The sequence below is a fragment of the Podarcis liolepis genome, assembly GCF_965112155.1.
Source record: "Podarcis liolepis genome assembly, chromosome: 7".
Taxonomy (NCBI): Eukaryota; Metazoa; Chordata; class Lepidosauria; order Squamata; family Lacertidae; genus Podarcis; species Podarcis liolepis.
The window spans coordinates 37,279,464-37,294,030 of record NC_139561.1 but is presented as its reverse complement, the minus strand read 5'-3'; the positions used below and the strand labels follow the sequence as shown (position 1 = coordinate 37,294,030).

The 14,567-nt window shown below is 39.9% G+C and overlaps 1 protein-coding gene across 1 annotated transcript in view; it reads right to left on the bottom strand.

Annotated features, from left to right (window-relative positions):
• TOX3 (TOX high mobility group box family member 3) overlaps window positions 1–14,567 on the bottom strand; it is a 99,939-nt gene that overhangs the window by 17,003 nt on the left and 68,369 nt on the right. Inside the window, exons 2-3 of the mRNA XM_083513673.1 lie at window positions 12,678–12,743; window positions 5,748–6,005 (exon numbers count right to left, since the gene is read on the bottom strand). Of these exons, the coding sequence (XP_083369799.1) occupies window positions 5,748–6,005; window positions 12,678–12,743 (324 nt within the window). The remainder of the gene's footprint in view (window positions 1–5,747; window positions 6,006–12,677; window positions 12,744–14,567) is intronic.

Genomic DNA, 14,567 nt, shown 5'->3' with positions numbered 1-14,567 from the left:
TGGGTTTCCCCCTCTTAATGATGACAATAAACATGTTCTTAACAACAAGAAAGGCTTCTTTTAATAAAGAGTTCCAGACACTAAACACATTAATGAACCATGAAATAACTGTTTTATTTGTAATATAATAAACAATACTGCTGTAACTCTGTTGTAATCACAGTCCCTCTCTTTTCCCCTATTCATATCAAGATCGTAATGTGGATATTAAAAATAAATTGTGGGAGTTTCCTTGTAAATAAAATTAGAATGAATAAAACACACGTTTTATGAAGGAAAATAACCTGAAACCGTGCCTATCTGCCAGATTTGACATAACATATTGGTAATTTTCAATTCCTTGCTTTACTGAAAGGCTAAATCAAGAATCTGGATTATAAATGTCTATATTTAAATTGCCTTTTAAATAAAATTAAAAATCTTTCCTTCATATGATTATATCTATGTGAAATACTAAAGGTTGTTTACAGCAGTGTAATCCTATGCATTCCTACTCAGCGGTAACTCCTACTGGATTTAATAGGACTTACTCCCATGTGAACAGTGTGTTCCATGTGTACAGTGATATGGGGTGTAAATGCTCCAATACGTTATTTCATCATGTAACAGATTCCATTTCATAAGTTCATTAGTTAACAATGAATGGATGCCAATTGCAAATGTAATATTTGATAAGTTTTGCAGTTTCAAAGTTTTAGGTTTGTTGGCTGAATACAAATAAAATAAGCATACAAAATTAAATGGGTCTCTAGAGCATCAAAAATTTCCCAATGCAAACTGAAAATTTCCCAGTGCAAACTTCCATTTGCTAATTAGCCTAATTTGCATGAGAACGTTTTTCAGAAAATGTTCCAAATGTTATTATTCTTTCCTGAAAAACCCACATCATTGCATGTATATAAAATTTCAGTTGCTGAAATCCTACCCACATTTGCATGGGAATAAGCCTTGTTGAACTCAGTGGGACTGATGACTAGGCATGGACTGCATTGTGAGTGACTGATGCTAGCAATCCTTTAATCTTATATACTATTTATGTTAGCAATTTTTGTCCCATGGCATTGTGATAAATATATCAACCAGGATCCACAAAATCAAAAAACAATGAGCTCCAGGGAGCATCAGATTTGTTTTCTTCAGTTGTTCAATGCACATGGCCAAGAACAGAACAAACCCATTGGAATGAATGGTCTTATTAGTCATGTGCATTAATTTCAGTGGAAATGCATTAGATGCAACCCATCATTAAGAATTTTATTTAAGAATCTTTATGCATTCAGCATTGACTCTAGGGAGGTTTACATGTTAAAACAATAAAAATTAGTAAACTGTACCATTAAGGAAGGAGGCTGCAGAGTTCCCAAATTTGTTTAAGATACCTGCAGGGTCTGAGAGAATTTAGAACAAAAACAAAACATTTACTGGGAACTTTCACTGAAGGGCAGACAACTACTACTACTACAACAGAGAGCAATGTAGGCACCAGGTAAGCTTTTGTGGGGATAGGAGGCCAACATTGTGCCACAGGTGAAAAAGTCCTCTACTGGGTCACCAACCATCTCACCTCTGATCAAGGAGAACATCAATAGATGACAGCAGTGTCCTAGCAGGTTCTTTGTGATAGGATGTAAGAGAGAGTTGTTCAAAGTAGTGGGAGCAGGAACTAAAAATTTCCAGTGCACAATTACAGTCGTGTGTTCAAGAATTAAAAAAAAAAGGTGTGGGTGGAATCAAATCTAATCTAAACATTTTGAACACAAAGCGAAGTTCTGCTATACATTTTTGTGGCAGAATAATGATCATCACATTTTCATATAGGAACTTCTTTACACAGAGATATATCAAAAAATGATGCACTTACAGTTAACTCTATTTTTGTAGAGTTAACCAGAGGTATTTTTTTAAGGCAGTGAAAAATAAATGCAGGCTGAAAAGAGACAATTATTTTACCGTCTGTTTCTTAGATATCAGAAAGGGAATTTCAAAATTCATCAAAGCTAACCTTCTGTTATGTACAACAGGCTAAGCTGAAAAGAATGTTAACAAGTTCAATTTTCATTCAATCAGCACCACTGCTCTCTGAAATGTTTCATTGCAGGAAAGAAATAAAAAATAATCTATATGGTAATTATTAGGATGAATCCCCCAGTAACTTTCAGCAACATGAAAGGTCAGTTCTATTCAAGATATTTTATCAGTCCCTTGCACATACTCCTGTCCTGTCATTTTAAATCTGAACAGCATTTTATTTTCCCATTTACAGCTACCTGCAGAATTAAGTACTTAAGCCAAATAAGGAAGAAAAAAAAGAAGGAGAAAATGTTGAATGCTGGCAAAGGCTATAATAGCATGGAGATAAATCGTTCAGCTGCTCTCTCTCAAGCCTCTAGGGCTACAGATTTTTCTTCTCCTGATGCACTGTGGGTATTCAAAACTTGTTCAACATGATTTCATTTCATTTCAGGCAGTGCCTGAGAAAACTAAATTACAGAATCAATCATACAGAAGGTCAGAGTGAGACTTCATTACAAGTATTGCATGCTTGCATGAATATCTTTCATTTATGACTGACCCAATATGTCACAATAGCTGTCTAGTAAAAATAATCCACTTTCTGAAATTGATGTACTACTGATGTCAGTGCTACTCAGCAGGCTGGGTAGATTATAGAGAGATGTTTAAAGGGGAGAGGGGGGGAGAGAAAAGAATAAAAAGGAACCCTATAGAGCACAGGCAACAGCGCTATGGAATTGCCACCCTTTGTAGATTAAAATAATTTCTCAGGTGATCATCTAAACAGTCAACTGTGCTTTAGTCTGTAATGACTTTTGATAGCATATAGCAATTGATTTCCATCTATTTATGTGTAGGTCTATATATTTTCCCATATCTTGTTAAGTCCCAGGTGTTTTTCTGAACTCAAGCTAGAACTCGTTCATTCCCTGCCAGTAATTCATTTATGAAGGTTGGTGTTTTTTTTGGTATTAGCATATTATTAAAATGCAAATGCTAATCACAGTGCATTTCTTTTATCTTTCGTTTTCTGTTGTGCTTCCTCATTTTGGGGCGGGGGAGAGTGGGGGAAATCCCAACGTAGTAGCATACATTTAAACTAAGATAAATGTCCCTTTGTATCCTGTCAATAATAATGAAGCTAATCAGCAACATGACGAATTGTCACTTTTTCTATAAACAAAAGCAATAACAGGCTGGTAAGAAATGCAGGACAATACATCAGGAGGTCTTTCTTTTTTCTTACTGGTAGGAAGAATTGTTAATCCATCAATACATTCATTTTTAATAACCGCTGGGCTACATATACTTTGGTAATAAAACAGCTTGCTTGCACTTAAAATGGATTGCTGGATATAGCAATCCTAAGTCAGAAATGGAATGGAAAGTATTATTTATTATTCCAGCAGTCTTCCTGCAGCAAATCTAAGAGAAGCCTGCGAAAGTGCTGTTATGTAGCTGGCCAACTCCGCACCCTGAGGGAAACATCGGAGAACCTTGACATAACCTATTTCTACCCATGCCTCTGGCGATTTTGCATTCAAGTTTATAGGTGAACATGTCAGGTACTGCTCAGAACAAAGCCAGAGACACACTGTATTAATCATAGCTCTGCCCAAGTACATTTCATTTCTTCTGTTTGTGCTTGAAAATTTCATGACATTTTCTTCAAGGTGAAATTCTACTGGACATTTCAACAGGGTCAATCTATAAATCCAATTAAAATAGCTATCATTTGCAGTGAAGCTGTCTAACACAGTAATGTTTCCAAAAGTGGCTGGGATTTCATTTGGTATCTTAAAAAAAGAAAAAAAAGGGCTATGTTATTCTAATGGTTTCAGTTTGGGAAAAGTATTACTTGCCTCTATAGACATCTAGGTCTTGTCTATCATTACCAATTAGCAACTTCTCAACAATGCAGTAAGATTTGACAAGCTGAATGCTGCTTCATGCAGGCATTGTTCAAGAGTGTAGATGAATATCATAATTATTTTATGGCTCCATATTTAGTTCTTTTAGATACAGTAAGCCCAATTGACCATGAAATGAAATTTCATAGTTAAAATGCCTCTTTTACGTTTTTTTTATTGCGGTAATAAAAAAAAGTTATGGCTCTAAAGAAAGGTAATTCACGAAATATACAATCTAAAGATGGATTCTATTATTAATAAATATTTATCAGTTTAATAAAGTGCACATTTTCAATAAATGATGAGAGACATTTACCGCCACATCTATGGAATTTAGATTAGATGTTCAGATTGAAAGAGGGAAGAGAATGAAATGGGCAAGAATTTAGAAGAGCTTTTCAAGTCACCACCCACCCACCACAACACCTCAAGCTTTTGCTGCCTCGAAATATCCACGACTACATTCAATGCTAGTCCTACTCAGAGTAGACCCATTGAAATTAATGGTCATAAGTAACAAGCCCATTAATTAGTAAGTAAAACTAACACAGCCCTTAAGCGTCACCCATCTCTTTAATTTATTTATTTATTTATTCATTCATTCATTCTACTTGCTTACAGCTGATACCGGGGAAACAGTAAGTATTTAGCACTGAGTGTTTACACTACAAAGCCTTCTGCTCCATAGAAAAAGCTATGAGGATAATAAATTAACTATCATGGTGTACCTTACAGTAATGCTATTACACCTATTAAACTGTGAAGCAGGTGTAATCTCTGCAAATGAAGATTACATCATACAACCAAATATACACATTACTGTGCCTTGCAAATGGGTTGAAGGCAAATTCAGCTGCATTGCTAAAACACTGTCCTGGTTTGCACATTACACTAAGTACAGTGGTACCTCAGGTTACAGACACTTCAGGTTACAGACTCCGCTAACCCAGAAATAGTACCTTGGGTTAAGAACTTTGCTTCTGGATGAGAACAGAAATCGTGCTCCAGCGGCGCGGCGGCAGCAGGAGACCCCATTAGCTAAAGTGGTGTTTCAGGTTATGAACAGTTTCAGGTTAAGTACAGACCTCCGGAACGAATTAAGTTCTTAATCTGAGGTACCACTGTAAAGCTAAACAGTGGCTTACTATGAATGTGCAGGTTCCCAGAGAGGAGACTGTGGCTATCAATCCCCTCCCCAATTCCTCCTGCTGCTGCGCTACTCAGGACTAAACGATTGTTTGGCTTCATGTGTCATCTGAATTTGGGCTTGCTGTTTTCCTTGCTCCAGATTCATTCTCTGCCACCAGCTCATGACCCTGAATCTGCAGTCTGAAACTTTCTCCTTTCTCTCTACCGCCGGAAGCCTTCCGAGCAATGAAATGAGTCAGGGATGGGGAACTTGTGACCCTCCAGATGTTGTTGACCTTCCACCCCCATTATCCCTGACCATTGGCCCTGCTGGCTGGGACAGGTGAGGGCTGGAGTCCAACAAGATCTGAAGGGCCAAAGGATCTCACCATCCCTGAAATAAGTGAATGCACATTATGGCACCCATTGAAAATTTATGAAAATATCCTGCCACAAGACACTAGTGATATCGACTGTGCGTCACTACAACAAAAGACAACAAATAAGGATGCTGTATTGAGTGCAAGGAGTACCGTCTTTTAGCAGCTGGATGTTATTTTCATGTGCTTGCCAGATAAGTTATTGGAGGGGTTGGCAGGGGAGCATAAATGTTTGGCTCAGTACACAACACTGCAATTCTATGCAGCAGTAAGAGAAGTTATGCAGTCAAATGGAAAGGAAAGGAAAAATCCGTACCATATGTAACCCATTGCTTTGGATGATACCATCTTGTTCCACAAGATTTCGAGATATTGTAATGGAAGGAAGATCCAAGCTCTGCGGTGGAAACTGTGGCGTGAACTCATTCCCTTGTGCAGCCAACTGATCACTTAGACCTTGAAATGGCAACAGTATATCTGCCATCCCTAAGTTGGTGGGATCCAGTTCAGGTGGTGGAGTAATTGGTGGGATCTCAAACTCTTCATCTCCAAGACTTGGAGTGTGGAATGTTTGCTAAACGAAGAAAAAGAAGAAAGAACAGCAACTTCACTGCAACGAAACACTGCTAAATAAATGACTGCAGCGTGTGTAATAAAAGGGAGTTGTTTACACCCTGTAAGATTTAGCTCACGAGCAAACCATTTTATTTTACTTTATTTTGTAAATCACAAGTGTAGCAATATTCACATATGCCCAGCTTTTATGGATCCTTCAGATTAAAGATTTAAGTCTCATTATCATATGGCTTTAATGGTGTATCAGTATTAACTGTTTTTTAATGCACCCTTAATTAGCAACATCTGTCTTTGTTGTTGGTGTGAGCATCAGCTACATTGGGTTGTGGTTTTGGGTTGCTTGTTTTTTTGGCTGTATAACAAATTGCCAGTTTATTGATATGTTAGTAAAACAGCACAAACAGCCTAACCATTATTCTGATGCGTCAAATAAAATGCTGGCAACTTTGGTAGTACACACACAACATTAATCTGGTAGTGAATACTTCAAAATTCTTTTACAACCCATAAATGTGAAATATTAGAATCCTGCTTTTAAGCTCCCTCCATAAGAGGAATAGGAGTATGATAGAGCCTTTGATATGAAGGTGGTTGTGAGAGACATGGACTTTGGGGGGGAAATGGCTTATAAATGGAGGAATTTTGGTTTGATTCAGAGCAAGGATTGTGGGGGGGGGGGAAGGTAGGTTTCTTCTGAAAAACTTTATGAAACTTTTATTTCTAATTTTCTTCAAGGTATCTACACATACTTTTAACACCTTTAGAAAAAATTCAAGGTCATTTGATGCTGAAATGCTGCTTATATCTGGCACAGAAATGAACACTTTTTGCTATCATTCCCTGCGAAACAATGAATAAATTATTCTGGAATACAGCTCTTTCTGGATTAAAAGTGGGGACATGTTTACATTCAAAAGTGTGTCTGTTCATGGGTGTTTATAACACCTCCACCCCTTTAATGGAGAAGGGTAGCAGGATTATGCCCACTAGGCATGCCTCCCTCTACACCAATATACAGCTATGCCCCTGGTGGCATGCACCTGTGTAGGGCTCTTCCACTTTAATGAGACCCCTGGCCAATCAGGCTGTCTGTGTGCAGTCGTAGTAGTCCTATGCATGCGTGCAGACCCATTCACCCTAAGGCCAAATGTGCAGTCACATGGGGTGCGTAAGCATAGAGGCGGTGTAGCTAGTGGGTGCCATTTTGTTCCTCCATCACACATTCATTGTGCATGTGTGGATCTTTTGAACATCCTTTGTATTTCCATCATATTCCTGACTTTCTCCCTAATGCATCCTCCCTGCAACTGTTATCTCCACCTTCCAGCTTCTTACATTCCCTTTGCCCAGTTAGTTGGGGTTCATGAACAGACCTGAGAATTTGTAATGATTCTGGATGTGTGCTTGTTTCAGAGGCTGAAGATTAAATTCACTTGTGTGTGTCTCTGAAATTTTAAGAGTGTGTGTGTGTGTGTGTGTGTGTGTGTGTGTAGAGGGGGGTACTTTTAAATACATTTTGGCTTAAGGTTTCTCATTTTACTCAAAATAAAATGTAAAAAATCCTTGGCACCATGTCAGACACTGGCTTGGGTGCTCCTGGGACCATCAACCACCATGTATTTATATGTAACTTGAACCCAGATAACCTTGGAATTTCACTGCCAGCATCTCAATGTCTGTGGGGGACAATCTGTAGTGAGTTTATGTATGCTGGGAAGCACTTACTTCCTCACTTGGGGTGAAGTCACTGCAGAGAGACCAGGGAACCAGGTGCATGTGCCTCTATTGCTCTAAGAACCACTCAGTGATAGAAATATCCAAAATGGTGGCTTAGTTTTTTAAGAGGTGGCAAAACTGTGCACCTCCAAATGTTGCTGGACTAGAACTCCCAGCACCTCTAGCCATTGGCCATGTTGTCTGGGTCTAATGGGAAATGGAGTCCAACAACAACCCATGGTTTCCCCACTCTTGTTGTTAGCCCCTTTGGTGGCACAATAGTCTGGGAATTGCTAACCTGGTCACATTTTCATAAGCAATTAACAGGTGCTTGGGATCAACAGCAGGAGAAAGTTATTGCCTTCATGCTTGTACATTTGCCAGAAATATCTGGTTGGCCACTGGGGATGCAGAACACTAGAGTATATGGCTCTCATCTATAAGGGTTCTTCTCATGATATTCTTAAGACATAATTAACCTATAGAACAATAACCTCAATATAAAGACCGCTTGATCATCTCCACATGTTCTGTGAGTTTTCAGAACATGCCATGGCTACTGAGGTAGTCTGTAGAGTGCAGCTGCTGTATGGCAACAGAGAGGGAAGAGGAATTCCTACTATTCCAGTGCTGGGAGGCAGCAGCTGAGGAGGAGGATGCCACAGCTGAGTGGATGGTTGTCTCTACTGGCATCAGCAGCCTGTGATCACACCAATACAACTGTCAAGTGGAACCATGTGATTTCACAGAGTGGCCTGTGTTACTGCCCACTTCACTACTGCGGAAAGGTAAAGCTGGGAATTCCGTCCCCACAGCCATAGTGGCCACTTGTGGCTTAGGGGAAGAGTAATAGCTTTGCAAATAGAAGGTCCCAGGTTCAATCCCTGGCATCTTCTGGTAGGGCTTAGAAGGACCCCTCCCTGTCTGAAACCCTAGCAGTACTTAATAATATGAGCTAATGGTCTGATTCCCTCATGTAGTTGGTATAATCCTGTGTTCCTATGCCTACAAACTGCCTTGCCAGCTTCCACTGCTTCTGCCCACTGTCCCATCCCATAAACACTAACAAGATACTGGGGAAATAAGCAGAAGACTCCAAACTTCTGAAAAGTAATTTGTATGGCAGACAGTGTGCTGCTTTCAAGCACACCGGGGTGGGTGGATCTGTCAATTTAAGGTTTTCTCCGTTTCTCATTTTTCCAATCTTACATCCGGTTCTCCACATTTCCATATCCAGTTTGCATTTTAAAAAAAGTTATCATGAACATCCATCAGCATTTTAAGTGCACATTTCTTCCAACATACAGATTTTTTGCAAAGCAATTTCCCCTAATATAATGCATTTTTGTGTATTATTTTCATATTCTCAGCCCTGTACAGTGAGGTTTTTAATGTTTGAGGGGGGTTTTGTGTTTTAATACTTTGTTGGAAGCTACCCAGAATGGCTGGGGCAACCCAGTCAGATGGGTGGCATATTATTATTATTATTATTATTATTATTATTACTACTACTACTACTATATGTGCATTACTTGGGCATTGCAAAATTCAGAGAAATCCACATTTTGAAGGATGGCTGTGTTTTGGTTTGCATATCACTTCCGAATTAGGTAGTTCTGCCTTTAAAAGCGAAACAAATCAGATTTCTCCCCCAACCCTGCAAGCGTGCAATACTACTTTGAGATTTGTCTGCCTACACTGGCTTAAATTTTTACTGCAAAAGTGGAGGCTTGGGGTGCAGGAGAAGGGGGGGACCCTTCCTTTAATGCATTATTTACATTGTCTGAAAGAATGACTTAATGCCTGTTAATTTAAAAATGATATGTTCAGTGAAAGATCTCATTAAGTGCTGGAAATTGTCATCCTTCAAACTGTTAATGATGATATAAATTAATAACCGCTTGAGAGAAAATGGAAACTGAAACACACACACACACAAAGAGAGGGGGGTGGAACCTTCGCTTGCATATAAAACCTGTCAGCTGTCATTATTGGTCTCACACCAGAAATGATGAGGTAACACACAGCTACTGTCTGCAGGAGTAATACTAACAGAGTCTTAAGAGACTTAAGCAGTCTTTCCTCAGTGCACAGTGAGCAAAGTGAGCACACACACGTTCAGAGATTGCAACTTAATTCTGGTTGCGAAAGCTTTCTCTTACATTAGGGATGCATTTACGGATGCTTTGTAGAGGGGAGGTGTGAAGTTCACCAACACAAAAGGATGGATTGGCCATGGAAGGCGGATGGCTAATGAACATAACCCTATGGCTACATTTGCCGTTACGTTTGGCACTAATGTGGTCTAGTAACAGATGCAATGGTAATTTGCGAGTCATTTGCTACCCCATTACTGCTTAATGAAATCTAACATATCACATTAACAATATGGATAAACACTCATTCCTGATATGTGGCATTTGGCTGTTTTCATTACTGCAGTAATTAACACTTGAAATATTATTTCAATAAATATTTAAGGTGCTTCAGGAATTAATGGTGGGGGGAAGCGTGGGTCACTGCCATCACGACACAGAAGCAAGTTGCAACAAAAAGGTGACATGTCAATTTCTCATCTTAGATGGTCTTGTAATGCTAATTCCACAATGACTGCTGCATGCATGGCATTATATTAAAAGAAGCAGCACCAGCACGGATTTTCAGATTTGAGATGTCCACACTCAAAATACTGATGTTCACTTAAAAGTAAAAGCTGTGTAATTGAATTTGCTTATAGGGCAGTAATTGCAGAGTTATCCTCATGCTGCAGTGCAAATATTAACACTCAATCTTATTCCACTCCTTCAGTGTAATTAAACCAATAGTATAAGCTTTAAGCATGACATGGAGGAGGCAGCTGGATTAATTTTGAGAAGGGAACATTCCATGTTAAAAAAGAGAGAGAAATAAATCCATAATGCTTCCAGACATGTACAACCAAACTATACAATATTACAGCGTTTTCTCAAAAAAAATATTTATCACGTTAGTAATATCTTCTTACAAGCATGTGGGGTGGGGAGCAGTATCTTGTATGCTAGTAAGGATTTATTTAGGTTTTTAAAAAAAGAAGAATTCAAAACATCAAACTGTATCTCATGCCATGATTGCTGAAAGTAATGTATGGATAAGTGGGTAAAATGAATGCAATCTAAATGGGGGGAAACCTCATAGTGAAGTAGTCTTATTCCAAATCACAGGGACTATTCACATTGTAAGAAGTGCCTGAATGGCATGTAATTTGATGGTGGAGAAAGGTACCATTATGTCCAGAACAGTATAATGTTTTTAAGGGGTCATGTTACCAATCACAATTTTAAGAGCTATTAACTTTTCATACATTTCTCTCTTAGATTTCTTTAGGAGAGCTAGGGCTTGGGTGGGGGGGATAACTCCACCAACCCTCAACAAAAACTGTGTGTGTGGTTAAATGCCATCTGCACTGAAATGTTCAAAACATTTGTTCCTTTTGATAAAAATGCAAATCTGGAGAGCTGTTGTATCAACATATAACAGCCAATGTCTGACACGGTGAATTATCACAGCTGGAATTAAATTGTCTTTGAACAGCTGCTGGCAGTAGAGCTTTCATCAATGTTTGATTCAAATGGAGGAATGAAATTCTACAGAATGAAACATCATGTTGTCATTACAGATGGGGGTTTGTGTTCATTATCACAACTAACACTGGAGCTGGTGCCAAGCAATCTTCCCTTATCTAAGCAGTCTTGTTGGAAGGAGAAAGAGAGACAGAGAAAGAGGCAGAAGGCAGCCATTGTTTTAAAAAGCTGCTCATAAAAATACTATTTGGAATATAACCACAGTTACTGTAGCATTGCCCCAACCAATATTTTTTCCTCCTTATACCCTCACTCCCCATGGGGAGGGGGCACATTCACTGGGCAGAATGCTGTTTTAAACTCAAAATGGTCAACCCACTCCACATTTTATTAATCTCAAGACTTTTTTGCCCATGGTGTTGACCTCAAGCAGAATTCAGATGCTGCCAACTACTCGCTGTCACCTTCATTCTCTACCATGTGCAATCTCTATATTTCTGTAAATAAGAAAAGGAGAAGGAGGGGCAGGCACATCCATGGGGTAATGGCTACATATGCTTTTGTCCTGATTGCAAAGGCATTTGCTTTGGCCAAAAACAGTACAGTCTGGAACTGATGTCACTACCACTGCACTGAAATCCTTTAACTGGCTGTCATGGAGGTGGGTGGAAGAGAGAGAGAGAGAGACAGTAAGAAGTACTACAAGAACAAAGTGGTTGGCATCCCTTTCTGCTTACTACCCCGCTCCCACCTCTTGCCCTCCAAGGCTGGAGGCCAAATTCATCACCTCTATGACCTAGTCAGGCCCCATCAATTCAGATCTATGGTTTCTTCTTAAGCCTGCTGTTGAACACTTTCCACTGAAGGACTCTTCCTCATTTCCCCAGGAAACAAATGATGCCACCAACTGTGCTGCTTTCCTTTTGTTTTCGTAATAGTGTTAAGAACCCAAATTAAAAATAAAATGTTTGTATCCATGACCATAATTAGCGCATTAGCTTCTAATGACTGCTACTCTGTTTGCTTTAAAGATGTACACCTACTGTGCCTTTCATTTGTTTCCTTCTGGTTACATTTTTAGGGGGAGGGAGGTGTTGTTTTCCGGTGTGTGTGTGTGTGTGTGTGTGTGTGTGTGTGTGTGTGTAGCAGATTTGCTTCTATTGACATGCTATGTAAGTAACAGTCTAACAGACAAGTAAATTGACTGGTAATGGAGAGCTGTCAGGTTATTTTCTCTCTCATTAAAGTCTGTATTTTGTGCTCCATAAAACACATACCCAAAAATCAGCACTTTGCCCGTCATCCACTGAAAAGTCTGTAAAAATTATCAAAGCAAATGTCAGGGTTTGAGCATTAGGTGGGAAACGGGGGAGAGAGAGAAATTCAACGCCTACCTCGTTTGCAGTGAGAAATGCATTGTTGGCTTCGGCCATGTTCATGTAGTTATTGTTGTTGCCGAACTGAAAAAAGAAAAAGAGACGCCTACATTTTAACAACATATGCTACAACGAAAACAGTCAAGTTCTGAATGCATAGAAGACTTTAAACACAAAGGACATTAGGACTTAATCTGCAATACCCTAACAATATCAGACAACTCCCATTCACTCCAAAACATAAATGTTACATGGACAACTGAAATTGTAAGCTGGGTGATTTATAAAATTACATTGCCATACTCTTGGCACTTCTTATATTTCCAAGCAGTACCATGTGCCACTTAGGTGCACTGGAGCTGGGTGTAGAAAACTGGTTCTTAGAATTATTGGCACACAAACATAGTGTTCATTGGACCTCCACAGGAGTTGCTGGGGAGTTATGGTAGCTACATATGCATCACCAAAAAAGAGGAAAGGAAATCATGCAGATATCAATAAATTTTGCACGTGCTGATAATGAGTATGACTCTATATGCCAATTTAAAAATGATTCCTACAACTTAAAGAGAAATACAGTGCATCCCACTATAATGTCAATCTGCCCAGGTGCTAACTGTTGATGGGCCACTTCAGGGCCCCTCCTGCTCTCCGTCCGTGGTGGTTATCTTTAAACTAGACTTTGAATAGGCATCTCTTCAAATAGAGGACACCTCCAAATAGAGGGCTGTCTTCTGTGAAATAGGGCTTATGGTTACCCTACAGAGAGGGAACACTGAGACATAGGAAATTGTATCAATCCAGAGCAGATCGTTGGGTCAATACATAATTGGTTGACACTGGCTCAACAGAGTTTCAGATAGGAATATTTGCCACCACAGATGCATGGTGTCTGTGGCCAGTGCAGGGAAGACTGAGGAAATCTGCACAGGAGATTGTTATTGGGCTGAATCAGGCCACAATTTTATTGATTACAGGTAAGAGTAGGCATTGGACATGTATCCAGCATCAGGCAGCCTGCATGCTGGCTGATAGGAACCCAGTGGGTCGACCCTGTGTGGGGAATCGCACCCCACATGGATCAGGTGCCACAACCCCCCACAGGCCTGCCATTGGGAGAAGTGTTTTGGCCCATTGGTCCCCATGTGGACTCCTGGACAGAGTCACCCATTTCCACACCGCTTTAATGGGATACCCACATGACTAAACATCCAGCCCAATGCGTTATCCACTTAAGTTGTGACAGTTGCTAAGAGGTAGGTGAAAACCTGCAAGCCAGCCAATTCCTCTCTGGCCCCAAATATGGTGACCAATTAATCACAGAAAGGTCCTTACACCAACTTGCCCGCTCCCCCACTGAGCGGGCCCCAGTTGGGTGGGAGGTAAATCCCAAATTGAATAGCCAAGAGGGTGGGCTGCTTCATGTTGCCCTTCTAAATACACCAGGGATGGACAGATCACAGCCCTCATGCCCATGCCTGGCCATGAAGAACAAAGGCAATCATTCCTGGATCCAGTTGTGGCCATGCCGTTCAGTTGACCCTGCCCCCCACCAAGCCCAAGTGAGTGGATATTCTCAAGCCTATTGGAAGAAGAGGCAGACTGAAAACTCGGGGCTTCCAGCATAACTCTTCCTCTGAGCTACAGTCCCGTGTCCTTGGGCAGAGCCTAAGCAAATTATTGTGAAAGCTATTCCTATGGCCAGGCCACAAATACTGTGGCCTGTCTTTCTTTTGAAATGAAATTTGGAAATTTTGTCAACCTTTCATTGGCAGTACATAAGAACTTCCTTGCCAAAGTTAATCTAGTCCATTGTGCAGCCCAATAATAATAATGGTGGCTGAGAGATTTTCATTCCATACTTCTGCAGTCACATTGAGTGGGGTACAAAAACAGAGCTAAATACCT